This window comes from Dama dama, chromosome 18, assembly GCF_033118175.1.
Source record: "Dama dama isolate Ldn47 chromosome 18, ASM3311817v1, whole genome shotgun sequence".
NCBI lineage: Eukaryota > Metazoa > Chordata > Mammalia > Artiodactyla > Cervidae > Dama > Dama dama.
The window spans coordinates 81,803,691-81,825,203 of NC_083698.1; the positions used below are offsets into that span (position 1 = coordinate 81,803,691).

The 21,513-nt window shown below is 42.6% G+C and overlaps 1 protein-coding gene and 1 long non-coding RNA gene across 2 annotated transcripts in view; one reads left to right on the forward strand and one right to left on the reverse strand.

Moving 5' to 3' along the window:
• The window catches only part of LOC133072437 (uncharacterized), a 22,658-nt gene continuing 1,145 nt past the window's right edge, over positions 1 to 21,513 (reverse strand). Inside the window, exons 2-5 of the long non-coding RNA XR_009696735.1 lie at positions 20,730 to 20,903; positions 20,063 to 20,221; positions 9,149 to 9,378; positions 1 to 687 (exon numbers count right to left, since the gene is read on the reverse strand). This is a non-coding gene — a long non-coding RNA (uncharacterized LOC133072437). The remainder of the gene's footprint in view (positions 688 to 9,148; positions 9,379 to 20,062; positions 20,222 to 20,729; positions 20,904 to 21,513) is intronic.
• The window catches only part of WNT16 (Wnt family member 16), an 11,434-nt gene continuing 10,177 nt past the window's right edge, over positions 20,257 to 21,513 (forward strand). The window contains exons 1-2 of the mRNA XM_061165685.1: positions 20,257 to 20,437; positions 20,630 to 20,871. Coding sequence (XP_061021668.1) covers positions 20,343 to 20,437; positions 20,630 to 20,871 — 337 coding nt within the window. The 5' untranslated portion in view covers positions 20,257 to 20,342. The remainder of the gene's footprint in view (positions 20,438 to 20,629; positions 20,872 to 21,513) is intronic.

Here is a 21,513-nt window from a genome sequence, read left to right on the forward strand (position 1 = left end):
TGGTTGGCTGGTGAAATACATCAATTTGATGTGGCTTTTAATGCTAGTTTAAATGATTTAATGGTGATGGTATGTGATTTATTTACATATGTTATTCAATTGTATTTCCATCTTTTTAAATAATAAAATCTGTTCAAAATCTATAGATTAAAATCTTAGTCTATGGCATCAAGGTCAAAATTTTTATTTTATTTACAGTCTATAATTTAACTTTTTATTTGGCCTATAATTTGTCTGCTTTTAAAATTAAATTATTGATTCAAACATTAGAAAAAAATTTAACATGAACATAAAATGGGCATATGTTGTAACATATGTTCAAACATATATCCACTAATCTCCACTTCGGTATAAGAGGTTGTTTGGTCTCCTGTAGATTTTCTTATGTTAACAGCTGAAGGTTTGGTATTCAAGACTCTTGACGTCAATACGTGCAATCAATACATGGAGATGAGAGGATGGTATAAAATGTCAGCACTGAAACCAGTATGGCTTATGTTTATGCATTAGGCCCATCATCATGAGACTTGGTCAGAAAAGGGGGCTACATAGAGAAGAGAGCTTCTTCCCACAATGGCTTCTGGGATGGATAAAAATTATGAACACCCTCTCCAGCTGTCTTTGACAGACCCTGGACATCTCTTCAAACTTCTTCTTAATACACAAGTCATTTGGAGGGTTTCATTCCTAAGGAAAAAATAAATAATAATTTTCAAACTTTATTGGACCAAAAATTATAACTTAGACAAACCAAATAGCAACTGAATGTGCCTTTAATGATATCTTCTTATTTACAATCAGAAAAAATAGAAAGTGACCTCTAACCACCAATATAGTATAACCTCTGGAGAACTTGAAAGAGCAATCCATTTTTCAATTCATTTCTTTTTTTCACCTATGGCGTCGTTCACTCTACTGTTTATCCTTAGCTTTGCCTTTGAAATGGAATGTGTGTGGTATTTTATGCATGCATTTAGTATGTAATACAAGATACATTTTAAGACTTACACTTTTACTCTCTCCTCCTCACCTTAATTACATGTAACATGAAGCTTATGTTTTAATGGGCATGAGCACACCAGTTTTACAGTATCATAAAAAGAGTTTATGAGCCTTTTGTTAAAAATTGGTGCCCATGTCATTGGCAAGGCATGAAATTATTTGCAGCTACTTCTTCTACTTAGACCAAGATAAATTTGGTCTGAATTAAGAATCACACAGAAGGGAATTGAAACAATGCCTTTGTAGCCTAAAATGAGTTTAGTCATCAAATGACACAGATTTGGGTTCACCAGTTTCCATCACATGTGCATACCCCCTGGGGAGAACCTGGTCTCTGTCCATACTTGTCTCTAAAGAGTCCCCATTCCAATGTTCGCATTACTTATGCAGAATCAATGGCATGTTTTTAAAAGGGTGTGGATACAACCTTAGCACAATTACTCCTGCCAAGAACAGGAATCATTTCAATAGGATGGAGTTTCCGGGGCCTTGTTATTAGTAAACAACCAGAACTCTTTTGGCCACCTACTCTATCAATAAATGGAAATCTTCCATGAATTATTTATGGATTCTGAGATGAAGCTGATACAGACATTGTATCTCAAGTTTCCACTTTCCAGAAGGATGGGCAGTCTCAAGTGGGTGATTGGCCTAAGTAGTGTTTTTCTGTTACCTGGGGTCGTCATGAGCCTTTGAAGTACTGAGTTGCTGAAAGTCGATTTCTCTTCCAATGGAAGCTTCCCTGGGTTGCATCTTCAGTAAACTGTTATCAATTACAGTGAAAATAAATGCCTTCCCTTTCACTGAGCACAGACTTGTTATCCTGTGTCTGCAGACATGAAAGCACAAACTTGGAGGCCAAAATCAAGCCTTCTCTGGTTTGTGTCTGGGCAGAGCACGTGTGTCAAATAAGGGATTCAGAAACAGGAATTCTGGATTATTTTAAATAAAAGTTCATACTGGAAAAAAAATACACATATGTGTGCAAATATATGTGTCCTTGTGTGCATACACATGCACACAAAATTAAATAGATAGCTGAGAGGTACCAAATATCGTATAAACATTATATTCATTTCTTTAAAACTTTCCTCTTATTTTTGATTTATAACCTGTAGAAAACCTTTAGGATAGCAGGTTCTCCATCTCTGGAGGCCTCAGGCAGGTGCTCGTCCAGACACGTGGGGAATGCGGCTGGAGGCGTCTGCCAAGCAGAGCCCTGAGGGGTGTGTGAGGGGAGGTTTCTGGCAGATGTCTCTCTCGGGAAGTGACAAGCGACCGAACTGCCAGAAGCGATCAGCAGAAGAAGATGCTAGCAAAGCTTGGAATCCACTAAGATGATAAAGTGAGCTTGGAGAAAAAGAACTGGGCAGCTCCAAGCTCTGTTGAGAATAAAAATGGATCACTAGGGCTCCCTGAGGGGAATTACTCTTTGTCGGGGATACCTTGATGTGCCCTATCCCTCACCTCCTCCCCACTCTCCATCTCACATCTTCCTTAAGCTGCTCTGATCTTGCAGGTCTTTCCCACAGGTAAAGGTAGACATAGAGGGGAAGGAGCGGGTAGCTTGACTGAATCCTGGGTCTTCACCGATGACTGGCTTGCAATGCAGGAGACACAGCAGAAGTGAGTTCGAACCCCCTGGGTTGGGAAGATCCCCTCGAGGCAGAAATAGCAACCCACTCTAGTATTCTTGCCTGAAAAATTCCATGGACAGAGGAGCCTGGTGGGCTATAGTCCATAGGGTTGCACAGAGTCGGACAGAACTAAGTAATTGAGCAGGAGCAAGCTGGGGTGAGGTCAGGTTCCATAAAAGGCACTGGGAAGATCACAGTTCTACAGCTCATTAGGCCAAAATGGAACTGCCTCCTTCAGGTGGATTATTTTCCCCTTTTTGTTACCTCCGCAGCCCCTATATTCAACTCTGTCGTTGCACTACCACATAATGTAATAACTATCTATAATGTGCTATTTACATGCTCCTTCCACTAACCTGAGCTTCTCAAGGCCTGGGATTAACTCTTCCTCATGTTTCTACCATGTAATTCCTAACACAGAGTTGGAGCTCAGCATATATTTCTCTCTCATCCTCCTTCCTCTGGCTACTGCCTCTCAGCTGAGATGTCATCTTCTCTGGAAATCCTCTTCTGATTCCCCAAATACTAGTCAAAGTGGGCTTTCTTTGTGTTTCCCCAGAGCTCTTGGCTTCACACCACCCCCATCTCAACATTTCTCTTCCTTTGTCTGTTTAATAATCTGTACCCACTGGAATATCAACCCCACAAGGAAGGAACTGAGTTTTTTGCTTGTTTGGTTGTGCTTATTTACTATTTCCTTTTAACTGTTTATTGAGATATAGTTTGAATGTGTTCATGTGTGCATAATAAATCACTTCAGTCATGTCTGACTCTGCGACCCTATGGACTGTAGCCCCCCAGGCTCCTCTGCCATGGGATTCTTCAGGCAGGAATACTGGAGTGGGTTGCCATGCCTTCCACCAGGGGATCTTCCAGACCCAGGTATCAAACCTGCTACTCTAGTCTCCTGCATTGGCAGGTGGGTACTTCACCACTAGTGCCACCCAGGAAACCTGAGATATAGTTTACATACCATAAAATGTGTTCATTTCAAGTGTGCAATTCAATGGTTTTTAGTGAATTTACTTATTTGCAACCATCACTATAATCTAAACTTAGAACATTTTTTGTCCCCCTAAAAAGAAATACAGGGCTTACTCTCCCCCCTTTTCTCTTCTCCACCCCAGCCTTAGACAACTGCTCATCTGCTTTGTGTATCTATAGATCAACCTGCCCTGAGTGTGTCCTGTGCATGGAGTCATACAATATGTGTTCTTTTGCAGCTGGCTTCTTTCATTTAGTATTTTTATCTTTGGGTTCTCAGTTTAGAAATAAATTGCATAGCACAGAAAAGACATTCAATGAATTTTTCTAACATGAAAAAATAAATGCACTACCCAATTCTACCATTTTTTGGGAGTTAGAAATCATTCTCAAAATAGAACTCAAAATAGAGGCTTTGACAAAGCATTATGTTAGAAATAGCGTTGAAAGTTGAAAGTATTAGTCACTCAGTCAAGTCCGACTCTTTGCAACCCCATGGACTTAGCCTGCCAGGCTCCTCTGTTCATGGGATTCTCCAGGCAAGAATACTGGAGTGGGTTGCCATTCCCTTCTCCAGGGGATCTTCCGAACCCAGGGATCGAACCCATGTCTCCTGTGTCTCCTGCATTGCAGGTGGATTCTTTACTGCTGAGCCCCCTGGGAAGCCCAATAAACAGTGTTAGTGCTTCTTAAACCCCTTCTAGTTGTTGGTCTGTTCCCATGGAACCCCTTGGACTAAGGTAAGGCCCAGAAGAGGGAGCTGGGGTAGGTGTGAGCCACACATGGACGCTGTCCGCCTGGGCTCTGGGGGACGCAGTTAGGCTCTCGGGGAGCTGCTGACCGTTGAGTGCCAGGCCTTAAGGTTTGCAGTCTGTGCAAGACAGAGGTGCTCCTGCCTTCTCTTTGCTGTCCCTTCTCATTGCTCATCTCAGCAGTTGCTTCCCTGCCTGCATCAAAACTCGAGAGGGCCTCATGAAATTATGGCCAGGTTCAATGAAACATGAGGGCCAATACCTCAAACCCTCACAAGCGTACTGGTTTTGAGAGAACAAAGTCAGACATTTTTAGTTGGGGAATTTCAGATATCAGCTAACCAGAAATGGGGCTGTTGGAAGAAGTGAGGAGCATCACATAACTATCTCAAAGATTCTGTCATTCCCAAGAACAGAGGAGACAAGAGACAGGCTGTAGAGATGGCCTCACCCAGAGTTGTCTGCTACCTGGACCCTGGGGTATGTGGGAAGACGCCCCTTCCGGCGTGCATACCAGTGAGGCACGGCTTCTGATCTGTAGAAAGATTTCTATTAACTTTCTTTTTCTACTGTGCTATTGTCAAATGCAATATTAATGTAACATCAAAATTTATCATTTTTATGTCATAAATCTTCCTTTAATTTTATATATAATAAGTGCTTACAGATGCAAATCATGTTTGAATGGAAGGACATAACGGTTAAAAGAAGTATTGGCCATATTGTAGTAATTTTGCAAACAGCTGTTTCAAGTTAACATATATGTATTCCCAGTCTTGTGTGTATGAGATACAAGTTAATGTCAACAGTACATTAACAATGCAACTGAATCTAATTATGGAATTGAAAGTGCTATGCATAGAGGGATAACATTTTCACTGAAAAGCATAGGTAGACATCTGTTTCTGGTGAGTTTCAAATAGGTACTTGCATCTTTTACACTCATCAATTCCATAATTTTTTGCAACAGTGGATTAACTAAAAGATCTGTCTGCATATTTTTTCCTAAAACTAGATGGCAAATATATTCTTCAGCAATTTAGTTTTGCAAGTGGCATTATATATGCCTTTTAAATATGCATATGGGAGGTGTAAAGAGGGCTGCAAATGATGCTCTTACTTCTGCACAGTTGATTGGAATTTAGGGCAAAAGGAAAGCTTCCTTGCTTTGTTACCAGATGGCTCCCCACTGCGTCGGCAATTCCTTATTTTACTAGATTCTTCCGTTGGAAATCCTTTCAGTTAGTGAAATCACTTACATTAACCTTCAGGGTCTCTTAAGATGCTAATATCCTTGGAACATTGGGGCTGTTAGACTCTTCAAGTATGAGTGATTTTATTCACACAGTTTTTCTCCCAGTAGCTAGCTAAACTCAATGCACTGAGTAAATAGAGGAATGGGGTATGATTTTGAGGGAAACCCCATGGCAAAGAAGATTCCTCAGAGAAAAAAAGGTGTCTGAGAAGCAAGGGGCATTGGCTGCCAATGTGCCCAAGTATCAAGCCAAGTTCACTTCTAAAAACTGAAATTTAAATCATGTATCCTTGATCAGCAAACTTGGAATATAGTACCTTTGTGGAACTGTTAAAGGAATTCAAATTTTTCACCTGGAGAGGTGAAGATTTCAGAGATAGCCTGATTGGGCTATTCCCATTACCTACCATTGTTTCCCATGTTATAAATTTAGCTTAGTCAGAAGACCTAGCTAGAAGACCCACAATTTTTCCCCTTCCAGCTCTTCATTTGCAGGTTTCCACTGCCCAAGGCAAACTAAAACTTGCTTAGCCAAGAATATAATGACAGTGGTCCTCTCAGCCGTCTAGAGCTTCCAAACAAACCCCTCCAGATCATTCAGATGATAAAGCAATGAAAGATTGTGCTTTTGTTTGCACTGCATTTTTAAGCAGGAGGCCCAATGCATCTAAAGGCAGGCCATTTTTAGACGGTTGCCGAAGACGTATAGCATTGTTAAATGGAGACGATCACTCATCGGCTTAACTGTTGATGGAAACAAAAAGCTTATGTTCCTCCTTTATTGCTTAGAGGATTTGAATATCAGTGCAATCGGGCTATGATGCCAACTATCTCAGGGACTGCCAACAACAATTTGTCTCATCTGGTAAGCTGTGTCCTAAGTGTTTTATCCATTCTCGTGGTTCTGTGCAGGTGCATTTTTCAGAGGGAAAATGAATTACTTAGTCAAGTGTACAATGACAGTAGTCCTTGCCCCCAGAGCTTCTACACAAACTCCTCCAGATCATTTATATGAGAACATATGTTCATCAAGCTTCTAAGATGTGAATAGTCACTGGTAAACAAGGCAGATTAAAGAACACAGTGGTGAAATTCCATGTTGTAAAGGACTTTAAAGGATTTTTAAAATTTGACCATGTATCTGGTCTCCAGAAAAGTAGGTATTTTAGTGGCCTGAGGGTAAACTACAAAAAACTTCTATTCTTCCCGTCTCTCCCCTGCAAATACAAAGCATAGCTCTTAGCCTAAACAGAGTATGCTCGACTTTGCAGTGTTTATTTCTACATTGCACTGAAAGATGACCACTGGCCAAAGTTTTCTTGGGGGTACAGGATTCAAACATTTAAACGACCAATTCTTGCAGTTCCAGAAAGATCAGGGTTGTTTTGTTTTGTTTTTTGGCTAGTACACCATTTGGGAAGGCAAGCCAGTTTTGGTCATCAGGTTACAAGGAAAGAAAACTAAAAAGAGGGAGCAAGAGAACATGAGAATAAAGGAAAGAAAGGAATGGGAGCAAGAAAGAAACAGGGGGTTTAGAAACCTTATGAAGTGGTAGCAGATGTCATTTGGTGTCATGATTATCCGTCAGCCAAAATGCTCTAAAAGTTAACCACAAATTCAGCAAGTGGAACTTAGAGGCTGTGCCACAAACAGGCAACAATGGGTCATCGTCTCCAATTGGAAGCTAACATTTTCAATTATCCAGATGTGTGTTTGGTTTTATAGCCATTAGGTAACTGCATTGCTAACAATATACAAAGATGCTCTTAATCAGAGAGAGGCTAATTGTAGTCGAAAAAGAAAAATGTCATATTTTTTACTGACTAATCTGATTAGTGGTACTTTTGAAAAGGACTAATCCTTTTCTTAGCTTAGTCTTCAGAATCATGAGAGTCTTCTTGTTTTGAGAATAAACCTAACCATGGTCACTCCTTTGCTAACTGTACTTCTTAACATTTCCTAGTAATAAATATTGTCCTTTATTTTGATTCAAGTGTTTCCAGCGTGGAAGTTTAACCCTTTAAGTTACCAAGATATTTCAGTGAGGTCTTTATTAGATTTTCTGTACAAGGCTAGTCATACTGAAACAAACAAACCCACACAATATTTAAACAGTGAACCTCTCAAGTCCTCCCCTCTGCTAGACTGAAAAACATTAGCCAATATCACCAAAACAGGAGACTGGGATAGTCTTTTGGGGGGAACCTGACTAGTCTAAGAGACAAGACATAAACATACTGGTATTAGAGATTCGCTACCAAAACGACCCATTGAGATCACTCTAACAGAAAATCCAAAATCAGTAAGTCCTACCCATATGCTCAGAGCTAACTGACTACGCCACTCGTAATCCTGAGCATCTGAGGCAAGCTTCTATAATGACAGATAGAGACAAAACAAACTGATGAAAGCAATAAGCAGGGGTAAGAAAATCGCAAATAATATCATTAATATACTATGTTAGACAGAATAATGGCCCCCCAAATATGTCCACATCTGTACTGGTTTTTCAGAGTTGTCATAACAAAATACCACAGAGTGCCTTAAAAACAGCAGAACTTTGTTCGCTCACAGTTTTGCAGACCAGAAATCCAAAAAAAATGATGTCAGTAGGGCTAGAGTCCCAGTGCAGGCTCTAGAGGAGAATACTTCCTTGCCTCCAGCTTCTTTTTTTTTTTTTTTTTTTTAATATTTATTTACTTATTTTTGGCTGCATCAGATCTAAGCTGTGGCACATGAGATCTGCTTCTTTCTCACAGTGGTGCCCAGGCTTAGTTGCCCTGAGGCACACGGAATCTTAGTTGCCCAACCAGGGATTGAACCTGTGTCCCCTGCATTGGAATGTGGATTCTTAACCACTGATCCACCAGGGAAGTCCCCCTCCTCCAGCTGCTGGTGGCTCCAAATGTTCCCTGTTGCACTGCTCCAAGGTCCTCCTCAGTCTTCACACAGCCTCCTTCCTTTCCTCTTTGTCTTCTCTGCCATCTTTCATGAGGGCTCTTGTCATTGGGTTTGGGGCCCAACCAGATTACCCATGACAATATAATTTAAGATTCTGAATTTAATTATGTCTGCAAAGAAATATAATTCAGAAAAATCCAAATAAGATCATATTCACAGGTCCTGGGTATGAGGCAGTGGAGATATTTTTTGGAGGGGACAACTCTCAACCCACTACAATGCTCTGAGTCTTAGGATGTATTTGTGTGTTACCTTACATGGCAAAAGAGATTTTGCAGGTGTAATTAAGGTCAGAATCTTGAAAGGGAGAGATACTCCTAGGTTTTCCACATGATCCCAACATAATCAGCAAAGTCCTTATGAGAGGGAGACAGGAGGGTCACAGTCAGGGAAGGAGGTCAGAGGTCATAGAACCAGAGGTCAGAGTGACTTGAGGCAGCCAAGGAATGCAGGCAGCCTCTAGAAGCTAGAAATGGCAAGGAAAGAGATTTTCCCCTTGAGCCATCAGAAGGAGCGCAGCCCTGCTGACCCACAGATCGACCCTACAGACATCTGACCTCCAGCACTGTAATATAATGTGTGCTCGGTCGCTTCAGTCGTGTCCAACTCTTTGTGACCCCGTGGGCTGTAGCCTGCAAGGCTCCTCTGTCCATGGAATTTTCCCAGTAAAGAATACTGGAGTGGGTTTCCATTTCCTCCTCCAGGGGATCTTCTTGATCCAGGGATGGAACTTGCATCTTCTGCATTGGTAGGCAGATTCTTTACCACTGAGCCACCAGGAAAGCCCCTGTAACATAATAAATATATGTTATTTTAAGTCACTAAAATTGTGAGAATTTCTACAGCAGTAATAAGAAACTAATACATATACTAAAAATGGCAAGAAGATATCACACCCTTAAAATCACCACAGGATATTAATTAATTGTGAAATGAAACATGCAGAGAATGTAAAGACCATCTCTTGGAAATCACACACACATGCACATATTCACATATCCATATTTATACTAGCAGAAATGAAAAATTCAATAGAAGCAAAAAATGATACAACTGAGAAACTCTCGTAGAAATCAGAGAGAAAAAAAGATATGACATTAGAACAGAGTAGTTACAAAAGTTACAGAACCAGAAAGTTGATCCAATCCTCACAAAATAAAAGTTCTAAAAAAGGAGGAAGGACACAGAGGAAAGAAAATCATCAATGAAACAATTTTAAATTGTTTTTCCTATAAAAACCTAAGTTTCACATTGAGATGGTCTACTGAGAGTCTAGAGTAGGTGAAAAGACACCAACATCTAGCCACACCATCATGAAATTTTCAAATATCATAGAGAAAGAGATTTTTAAAGATATCAAAGGAAAAAATTAATTCATATACAAAAGGATCTGGAATTATAGTACATTCTGGTATTTTGATAGTAAAAATGGGAGCTAGAAAACAATGGAGAAGTGTGTTCAAAATTCTGAAAGGAAATTATCCCTAACCTAGAATGTAATACTAGTCAAACTGCTAGAATGGGAAACAGCTATTCTAAGACAGGCAAGTTCTCATAAAGCTTAGTTTATCTCCCATTCACTCTTTCTTCGGAAGCTACAGGAGTACGTGCTCCCCTAGAATAGAGGAATATAACAATGATGGGAAATAGATAAGATTCAGAAACTGAGCTTTCTACAAAGACACAAGAAAAATGTGATCTCTGTGATGATGGTGAAGCAGATCACAGATGTGGAGGCAACCAATCCAGGTGGGGGCAGGTCACAGGACGTGGGGACACACTGCCAAAAATATAGAACTGATGAAACTTCTGATTCATCTGGGGCTGCTCTCGTGGCTCAGCGGTAAAGAATCCGCCCCCAGTGCAGAAGCCGCAGGCGATTCAGTTTCAATTCCTGGGTCAAGAAGATCCCCTGGAGGAGGGCATGGTAACCCACTCCTGTATTCTTGCCTGGAGAATCCCATGGAAAGAGGAGGCTGATGGGCTACATTCCATAGGGTTCCAAAGAGTCAGACACTATTGAAGGGACTCAGCAAGCACACACATGCACTGACTCATCTGAGGACATTTAGAAAATTGGGAGGCTTGGGGTTAGATTTGTGATAAGCACATAGAAGCCAGGAAAATAGGGGCCTTCCTCGGTGGTCCAGGGTTAAGTCTCGGGGCTTTCACTATAGGGGATGAGAGTTAGATCCCTTGTCCAGGAACTAAGATCCCACACGAGCAAGATATGGTCAAAAAACAAATTAAAAAAAAGAAAGCAAAACAGGAAAATAGGGAGAAAAGGCAAGTAAAGAAAAGAAAGGAAACAATCATGGTATGCTACATAGCTTAGCATCAATAACATTATGTGCCACAATAATATAAAAACTGACTGCTGATCTAACCACAATTTTTTGACATCTGTATTGGGAATATAAAGGCTACAAAAATAAGTATGAGGGAGTAGGGCTGGGGAAACAAAACAAATCCTCAACTTCCACAGTGGAAAGTTACAGACAATGCCTAAAATTTTCAAAATTAAGAAGTAACAGTACAAGGGTGATACTTAACAAGTTGGAGCAAAATACCAAAAGAATTCAGCTAAAAGAGCTGAAAGTTATTATTCTTACAGAATGATATATGGCAAATGGGGAAGTAGGACACTGCTGTTTTTTTTTTTGTTGTTACAAGACTTAGATAATTGTTTAATTATGTCATATAAATAATTTTTAAAAACCTGTAGTAGTGTGAGAATTTTGGTAGAAGGATGATTTTATTTAAGTTGTTTTGCAAAGTTCCCTTGATTTTCTATTGTACTATTTTGATTAGACTACAGAATGGTAGATATAGTTTAAATATGAGGAAAAAAAGCACAGAAAGATTACAAGAAAGAAAGAGTCCAAGAGGCTACAGAATAGAACTCAGTCAGAAAGGTAAATAATGCTGTGTGACCTTAATCTTTCTAAGTGGTTCTTCTGTTTTCTCTAGCTGTGAAATATATTTATGATTTTCAACTCCTTTCTTTTGCTTTGGAATGCCAAGTCAAGACACACCCTAAAGCAAACAATTAACAAAAATAACCCTCTGTTATGTGTTATCAAATGACTTAAATTATCCTGAAAAAATATAGCTTATTTCTTTATATGCAATCATAAGCAGCCCTAATGTGTTTTGTCTGGCCTAAAATTGTATGCAACTTATCAACAAACAATTGTGCATGCGAAATTAATCAAAATATTTCTTCAGCATTTTAATGAACATCCATCTACATCCATATGACAATATAGTTTTCAAATTTATCCTCCTATGTTAAGCCTCCTGTTGATGACCTATTTTATGACTTCTCTACCTTTCTAACCTTGTATTGATTACTGTAGACCACCCAACATGTTTCTAGGCCACTTCCCTGAGATGATGACAACCTGTGAGGGACAATGAATTAATTTTACAGTTACCAATGGAAACTACAAGCCAAAAAATAAACCAAATAGTGTGCTCTGAGGTTAAATAAGTGGAGGAGGATGGCCTTATGCAGGGACACTATGATTTTTGGTGAATTCATCCATCTGCTCCTCTGGGTCCGTCAGCATAATCAAGAGTGTCTTCGAAGAGCACAGGGGGCTAGTGCTGCAATGAGCGTTGTTGTGCCCCTGACTCACAGCTCCCTACATCGATGCTAATCATCACTGCATAGCTTGCCTTTTCTCCGAATACAGTCCACAGCCTTTATAGTTCTCCTGCCCATAGCTCCCATGAGAGTTCTTCATCTGCCTGGGCATCTATCTTGAGGGCTTGCAATGCTGCATTTTACAGAAGGCAGCAGACTGATTATCCGCTGATTATCAGTAGGTAGAGAGCTGATTATCTTGCTCTCTCTGCCCCAGGAAGTGAAAACATCCTTCAAGTACCTGCACTCTCATTTCTTTCTTCCATGATGAGGAAATCTGTACCTTATTTCCTATCTCATGGTTATTCCTCCCCTGCAGAGAAAAGAGTGGCCAGTCAATTGGTCCCTGATACCACTGAGGTCCCTCCAAAGCAAGATAGCCCCACATGCTCTCTTCACAGGCCTGGTGGACATGCTTCGGGAGAGTGAGCTGCCCTCTCCACTTCCGGTGGCCTCCTGCCAGCCTCCTCTCTCAGGCCCAGCTTCTCAGCGTGAGACTGGGTGGATCTACGGGCTCTGCCTTGCTATCTTCAATTCAGGGGGAAGAAAACTTCACTTTGCATAATCAAAGCTCGACTAATAAACCTGATACTTTGCCCAAACTGGTTCTGTTCTCTGTGTGCATGCTTTATTCATCAGAACCCCTGGGGCAGGGAGAGGAGGGAAGTAGCAAAGGGGAAGATTCCAGAGCCGAACCCCACCCTGGACTGCCAACAATCACTCCAAGATTAAGATATGCTGAAGGCCAAATCAGTTCCTGAAGGAAAACTCCATTCTGCCGAAGCCTGCTATAACTCAGTTAACCTATAAGGCAAATATTAGCTCTCTCCCCAAAACAGCATTAAAAAGTGGCTCCAATGTGTTTGTCTGGTGCTGGTTTCATGAGTGTGCCCCGGGGACTGCAGACAATACGCTGGTGCTCAAGTAGCAACTGGAATCCTTTACCCAGTCGGCTGGACTCAGGCTCTGTTCTGGCATGTGGCCCAGCATATCAATATTGTGGTTTTCAGCACATTTTGGAAGCTGCTTCCCTAAGCCATGTGACAACCCCAGAAGTTGGTCTGGCACCAGAAGACTTCATCAGATTGCGAACTTGAGAGCCCTCGAACCGGCTGTTTTTATATTGATGCCTCCCTTCCCGTAATCACTAACAGAAGGTGAGAGGGCTGCAGTTGGAACACACCTCGCACCTTCTCCGCCATCCGTGTTTATGTCTCTGAACGCTTGTAAATCTCCTGGGCTCTGAGCACTTGCCGACTGGAATAAAAGCCGTCTCTGGAGACAGCTCCAGTAACAGTCGGAGTTATTAGCAGAGCTCAACAGACGTACCTGGAAAGAGCACGTGGCAGGGCTACAGATTTGTCAGAAAGATTTAAGAGTATCCGTTTATTTACTGATTTTAACACTAGCAGAAACCGAAGCTGTGAATACTCTAGACCTAGCAATCTGGTGGTCCCCTTGGAAACTGTGCAAACCACGTGGCCCACACTAATGCAGCGTCCTAGGTACAAGTCATGGCGAATTTCCAATAGAAAAGTGGCAAATTAGTAGATGATATCAAAGCTGACAGTTTTCGACTTTATGCTTCACTTATTCCAGCATTAAAAGAGATGCTTTACCTATTAAAACAACAACCACACAACCAATACCGAGTATCTACTACACATTTGCCTGGTTGTAGGCATTGAGACGGATGCAAAACAAGTCCTTGTATTCTTTGATTTGAAGAGGTTTATAATCTAATTGGTGACTTACAATGAAGGCATGTTAAACCCTCAGAAAGCAGAAGTAAATTAAAGGATACATTTTCTGGTAGGTACCTCGGGTGAAGTAGAAGACAGAGAGGCTTTAATATGGTGAACTGTGGAAGGCTTCCTGAAGAAATGTGACATAAAGAATGGGTAGGTGGGCTTGGGAGGAAAGGGAAAAAATTCTAGGCATGGAGAGAGAGTGTTTCTCAAGTAATGGAAATAGAAACATGCAGACTTTGCTTGTGGAAAAGGGAAGAAAGAAGCTGGGCTGCCTAGAGGGAATAAACATGAGGAAATAGAGTGAATTTAATAAAAAATGACAGCTATGGACAAATCCTGAGCGAAGGATTTTTAAAAGTCAAACCAAAGGGTTTAAAAGAGTAAATAAGAAGTCATTAAAGGTTTCAGTCCGGAAAGTGAACAAATGAAAGCTAAATTTAAATGTGATTCACCACTGGGTGAAGAAGAGTAAACATGAAATGATAACTGTCAGTTGACCAGACTTAACAAACCCACTTCCACATGCTGCCCACCATAATGAAGATAGTATCCAATGGTTAAATGTAGGAACAGCCTCCAATATACAGTTTCAGCATTTATTGATTTTTGACTGGCATTTTGTTGACAGCAGGGTATTTATTACATCACAACAATTAAATGTATTATGCAGACCAACAGTTGGAATAAGATAGACACCGTCAGTTCTTTCTAAAACTACTTTTCCCTTGAAGTTTTTTCCCCTAAAGTTTGAGACGGCTCAATTTTAGTAAAAAAGAAAGGAAAAAAGAGAGAAAATTTATTTTTTTCCATTATAGACAGCCCAGTGCTCTCTCCATAAATAGTACTCCTTAAAAAAATAAAAGTCCAGATTTTCTGAAGTAGTTTTCATGATAACTTATTAAGGTCAATAACAATTCATTAATTGAGTTGTTTTGTTTTGCAGAATTCAGGAAAAAAAAAATGAAAAGGGGTATGAAGAGATTTAACGTTCTCCATGGATTTCAGTTTTGACAAATAGTGACCAGTCCTGCTTGTCAAAGATCGTATTTTACTTTTATTCCCTCATTCTGAAAGACTGCATAACCAGTACAAAATATCATTAGAGATAAGCCACTTTCTAATAAACACTTAATGAGGTTTCTTCAATCTTAATTTCTAGGACAAGTAAACAAAAAAACCTTTTTTTTTTTTTACTTTCAAAGTTGTGAAAAATTTAAAAGCAAGACAAGAGAGCATCCTTCTCCACCCCTTGCCCCTTCTCCTGGTTTCATTACTCGTGTCGCCTCTGCTGCTCCAAGTCGGGCTTTTCAGGTCACCAAAGGGCAGCAGGACATCCAGAATGCCATTTCCCGCCCCCTCCTGAGAGCCAGTGGTCACAAGCCTGTGCTCCGATCCACACTGGTAGCATCCAGGTGGAATTTAAAATAGAATGGATGAGGACCCAGTTATGTCAAAAGTCACCTCTGCTCTTCTGTTCCATCATGGGAGTTAAGACCAGCTGGGGTGCTTCTGGTATCAGTTTCCAGTACATAAGTCTCTGTGATCTGCAGCAGAAATTCTTACAACAAGGCCCTTAGAAGTCTCGTTCTCTGATGGACTGCCAAAGGCAGAGTCCAAGGCATATCTGTTCAGGCAGACTTTTTGCTGAGTTTCTCAGGGACTGGGAAAAACAACCAGAAGGCACAGACTCCGCTGGGTTCAACAACTAATAATCTACAATTGTCCTGGGCGTGAGGTGGGATTTATTGCTATGTAGCTACTTCTCTTGGTTCAACTGGCCCGGCCGGTGAGATTCAGTTTCTCAGAAGAGCTTCTTTGAGTGAAGTATTTCCTCCGAATCTCCCTCCTACATCCTCTTTTCTAGAATGTAGCTAAAAACACCTTACCCCTGCTACAGAAACAAATCAAGTACTTCCTTGCTGGATCAAAAAACTACAGATGCTTCAGTAACCTGTGCAAACTTGGAATTACACTGTGCTTTGCTTAACGGCATTAATCAAATTTTAGATAGCTGGGCTCAGATCATGAGATGATACAATTGCAGCTCCCATTTTATGAACAATTAATGGCATTATCTTTACATCATTTTTAGAAAGCTTGCATAAAATAATAAGCACCACATTATACCCTGTTGACCAGTTAATATTTCATTCTCTCTCCCAATTACAAACCAAAAATAGTAGATAGGAAATGAGACTCCTTCTCACTGCTAAAGAAATAAGCAATTTGAAACATGTCGCTGTGGATATGTTTGGATTCGACTCATCATTAACTTTATTCTTTAGCTTTAATTTAAAGCTAAAGAGAGCATAATCCCCACTAGTGATACTAGAAATGAACCACTTCTAATTAATAAGAGGTACAAATTAGATTCTGAAGGAGCCCTTTACCTTCATATTTCAAGATAAAGAAGATATCTGTAACTTTTTACATCTTCTAAAGTTTCATGTGACCTGATCAGATTACAATAATTATATTATTATAAATTATAAATATGAAAATTATAATTTATATAATTATAAATTTAACATAAATTGTACATTTATATAATACATAATACTTCTGTCAATAATTAGTTTAAATTGAAATCCACAAGGAAAAGTGGAACTGAAGGTAAAAAATGGAAGGCAAAACACCCTAGCCTGTGCCATCCTAAGACCAGGGCCCCTCTCTGCCAAACCCAATAGCTAAGGTTCCTCCTCCTAGGAGTGCAAATTCATTAGCAAAGCGAGTCCCTTGCACCCTACCACACACAGGCATACACAATCACACATAACCACACACACCACCTCCCTCTCTCCAGCCCTGTGGGAACTCCAATCAGAGTTTTAGAACCGAAAGAGCTTTTCATCATTTTACAAGTGAGAAAACTGAGACTCAAAGTTGAAATTGACTGTGCTGACTGGAAGCCCCATCACCCAACTCAGCCCCATGCTCTTTCCACTCTTTCCCCCAGTGCACACAATCCAAACAGCAAAGAGTGGGAAACAGAAAGACATCCAGGCAGACCACCATTCACCTCTGAGAAACTGGACTTCGGGGAGACCTCCTCAGGAGGCCCACCTATCCATTGAGGGTTTTTTTTTTTTTTTTTTTAATCTTCAGAGAACAGAACAACTCTTTTGACTGAGAGACGTGTGAACTGTGGTATAAAGATCACTGAAGAGGAATTTGGACCTTGAGACCAGATACCTGCGATTTGGTCCAAAAAAAAAAAAAGAGAGAGAGAGCGAGCAAGCAATCAGTACTTTTTAATCAGGTTCTGCAGCAGTATGGTGTGGTAGAAAGAGCAAAACTTCCAAAATCAGATCTATTTTGACTCTACTATTTTCTAACTGAGTGGTCTTAAGCAAGTTTCTTCATCTCTCTAAGTTCATTTCTTTATCTATAAAATGAGTACCAACTTGAGGAGTTTGAATCTTTGTGTGGAGTGAGAAGAGAAAGAGAGTTAAGAGAAAACCCAGGGTGGTGAGAGGGGAGAGGGGTGAGGGGATGTAGGCTCTCAGTGCATGAGAGTTCGAGACGCCTGATGCAAAATAAGCACTTAAATGTCTGCTCATTGAATGATAAGCTGGATTCTTCAGTTGGACCAACTTCTGAAAATGTTTTCTTTGCTTTAAAGGTATGGACAGAATGATCCCTGAGGCCTCAGATTATACACAAGAGGTATAAGGCCCTGAAACTGTGTCTTGGACTTGAAAATAGTTGACCCAGTGACTCTAAGAATAGAATGCTGTGAGTGGCCCTCTCATGGTTTATCTGGATGCCTGGACAGTGCTTGACCACAAGAGTAGCAACAAAGGCAACATTCAAGTCACCCCGTTCCCAAACTAGATTAAGTAATCCCCCTGCGTGTTCCTGGCGCGCCATGTGTCCCCAGTGCGTTCACCACACTGGCTATGACCCCCTGCCTCTTTGTCAGTCTTGTCAATGGGGCTGTGAACTCCACTACTATTTAACTCAGTGTTATCTAGCCCCACTTTTTAACCCATAACAGAGGCTCAGTATATCTTTCTACAAGAAAAAAATCCAGCAACTCCCTTAAAACATGTATCATAATTGGCTCGAAAAATCACCCTCAAGTATTCATGTTCTCCAATCCCTCAGTTCCCCTACAGAGGAAGCCTCTTCTCTAATTACAGCATCTCGGCCACTTAGGTATCTGCTCAGGATGTTCCTCACCACGTCAATCCCTTCGGTAAGTTGTGTTCAAAACCAGAATCTGGTGTACTGGGCCCCATGGCAGGGGTTCAGCAGGGAGTGCTCCACGAGGCCTCCTGGAGAGGCCCCCAGAATAAAGTGAGCTTGGATGAAGGCTCTGATTCTCAGAGAGGCCACTAGCCATTAGCCAAAATATTTCTGGATCCGTAACTGCACCCTATCATCAACTTGACTCTCTAAAAATTACAATGTGGCTTTAGGACCTGGTACATAGCGTTCACTCAATAAATATTTGTTGGATAAAGGAATGAATGGGAGAAGATGGGAATTTCAGTGAGTTTTTATTGTTCTGGGCCAATAGGATATACAGCAAATAAAATACTTTATTTGCTGATAGAGCAAATAAAGTAAATCTTTATTTTGAGTAAGTCTGGAATTTGGAACCTACTAAGCTGGGCTTCCCTGGTGGCTCAGGTGGCGAAGAATCTGCTTCAAGCAGGAGACCTGGGTTCAAACCCTGGGTCAGGAAGATCCTCTGGAGAAGGGAATGGTTACCCACTCCAGTATTCTTGTCTGGAGAATTCCATGGAGGGAGGAGCCTGGTGGGCTAAAGCCCATAAGGTTACAAAGAGTCGGACATGACTGAATGACACACACACAAGCTAGTATAGCCTGAGATTTCATTAACATTTCAGAAGTCCTCTGAGGAGTAGGTGATGCCTCTCATACACATTTCCTGTTGCCAATTAGGTGAGACAGACTTTTCTGATATCACAGCTAAAAGCATGTGCCACTTGACTTCAGAGTTCTCCCCAGAGATCTTCTATCCTGGAAAACACTGGTTAGCTAATCTTTCTAAACTGCCAGGCACCAGAACATTCTCCTGCATCTGAACTCTTTGCCTCCAGAAGAGTAACTTGCTGGATTCTATGTTTTTCTTTATTAATAATCTCAAATTAATTTGTTTCAGACTTATCTCTATGGCTGGTTTGTGCCTCTAAGGAAAGAGATCTTATCTTCAGAAATTCCCACAGTACTGGACACACAGTAGGTGTTTCATAAATAAGTTTCTAAAATTTGTCTTCAATATGTCCAAATTCCCTGAGAAAGGCATAGTGTGCACTGAGGAGAACAGGACCGTCAATTTTTTTTAGAACTCTCCAGACAGTTCTCACTCACATCCACTCTCTGCCCTCCGTCTCTGACAGTGCTCTCAAAGATCGCAGAAAAAAAAGACAAATCGGCAAAATGAAATCACCTAACACAATTTAAATATGATAGATTATTAATAGATGCTAGGCTAGAATCTTCCCTTTCCATAAATGTCTGTACAGATGACGATAGATGTCAAGCTTGACAGTATTTCTCTCATTCTGGAGTCTGCTGACATGTTGAGACCTCAGTCAGGGTGTGGACAAGTCAACTTTTTGGTACCAACCCAGACTCAAAAAATTATTCTTATGTGAGGTAAAGAAGAGGAAAGAAAGGTGAGCAGTGAGAATTTCCAGCCACTCCACCCAGAGTGTAATTAATCCATATGCGACTGGGGTGGGTGCCTCTCCAACGTCGCCCGTTCAACCCACACCTTCGCCCAGGTTTATTAAGACAGAAGCGCCCCTATAGTCTTCAGCTTGTATCAGTATTCCTCCCGCAGAGACCCACTCTCCGGAGACTGAGACAGGAGGAAAGGTCGGGAACACAGGGTCTGGACCTGCTGTCGGGAAGCAGCGGGCCCGAGCGCCCCCCGCGGAGTCCGCTCTCAGCCAATGGGAGCCTGAAGTCCGGGGATGATGAGATGAGGGGCTGCTGCTGGGCCAATCAGGTTCCAGGCGCAGCCAGGGTGGGGGGAGGAGATGGGAGGAGAGGCCGGGGGCGATGGAGACAGAGCTACATCAACAGAAGTTTCTCACCTTGGAATGCGACGGACGCTCCCGCATCTCCTGCACATCTCCAACTTGGCGCCGGAGGAGGGCCCCAGGCTACTTTCTCAACTTCCTCACGCTGCTCCCCGCTCGCGAGGGGAAAGCTGCTTAGGACACCTACTACGGCTGGCCTTCTTTTTACGTTGTCTGCAGGGACAAGGGAGGCGAGGGACAACTTGGTGCGGGGGAACTGACCTGGCCTGGCCGGCCTCTGGGTGGGGAGGGTCGAAGAGGAGTGGCTGGGGCTGGGGGACTCCATGCGGGGGCCATGGACAGAGCAGCGCTCCTGGGACTGTCCCGCCTGTGCGCGCTGTGGGCAGCCGTGTTCGCGCTGTTCCCCTGCGGAGCCCAAGGAAACTGGATGTGAGTATGGGGGCAGCAGGGGCGCACGGGATTTGTGGCAAAACGGGGTGCCCAGCCTCAGAGAACTCTCAGCTGGGGCGGGGGAGGAGGGGCGGGAGCCCTAGGGCGGGTGACCTAAATTTCGGGTAAACATCTGGGCATGGGGAGGAGAGCAGGGCAGCGGCTTACGCTAGGGGCGGCCGTGTCTTACAGGTGGTTGGGCATCGCCTCCTTTGGGGTTCCGGAGAAGCTGGGCTGTGCCAACTTGCCTCTGAACAGCCGCCAGAAGGAGCTGTGCAAGAGGAAACCGTACCTGCTGCCCAGCATCCGCGAGGGCGCCCGGCTGGGCATTCAGGAGTGCAGAAGCCAGTTCAGGCACGAGAGATGGAACTGCCTGGTGGCCGCCGCCGCCCCTCCGGGCACCAGCCCTCTCTTTGGCTACGAGCTGAGCAGCGGTGAGTCCCGGGACTCTCGCGGCTGGCAGTTCCTGTAAATTAAACAGTGCTCGTACGGTCCCGTCGCTCGTTAAATTCCCCAGAGAGGTCCTTTAGTGGAAGGGAATTAGGGGGCGACGGAAGCCAGATCCGGGTGCAGGTGCGGTCCTGGGTGGGGGTGGGGTGACACCGCAGGTCCGGAGCGCAGCGCGTGGAAGTGTAGCTCTTCCTCCTTCCCGCGGCGCCCGGCTGGAGCTGGAAGAAAAACTCTGACGCTCCACCCCGCCGACCCCTCGGACCCCGTAGCGCCCCCCTAGGTGGGGGACCAGCTGGAGAAACATGATGTCGGCTGCAGGGAACGCCGAGGCCGCATCTGCTTTGATTTAAGCAGCTCCGCTGCGCGCTGAGCCCTGGACAAGTGGCTAATTGCAGCGAAACCCCACGGCGGTTGGTTCCCGGGAACACCGCGTAGACGGAATAATGGCGATTTTAAAGGGACTTTCCCGGACAACCCTCGTGAGGCTAACTCGAGCACGACTTTGGTTTTCCCCTATATTCCTTTCCTTCTACCCTTTCTCCTGTGCGCACATCCGAGGCGCGGGAATCCGCAGGGAAACAAAGTTCCACTCCCACGTGCCTAGCGACTTAGTAAGGATAAAGGCA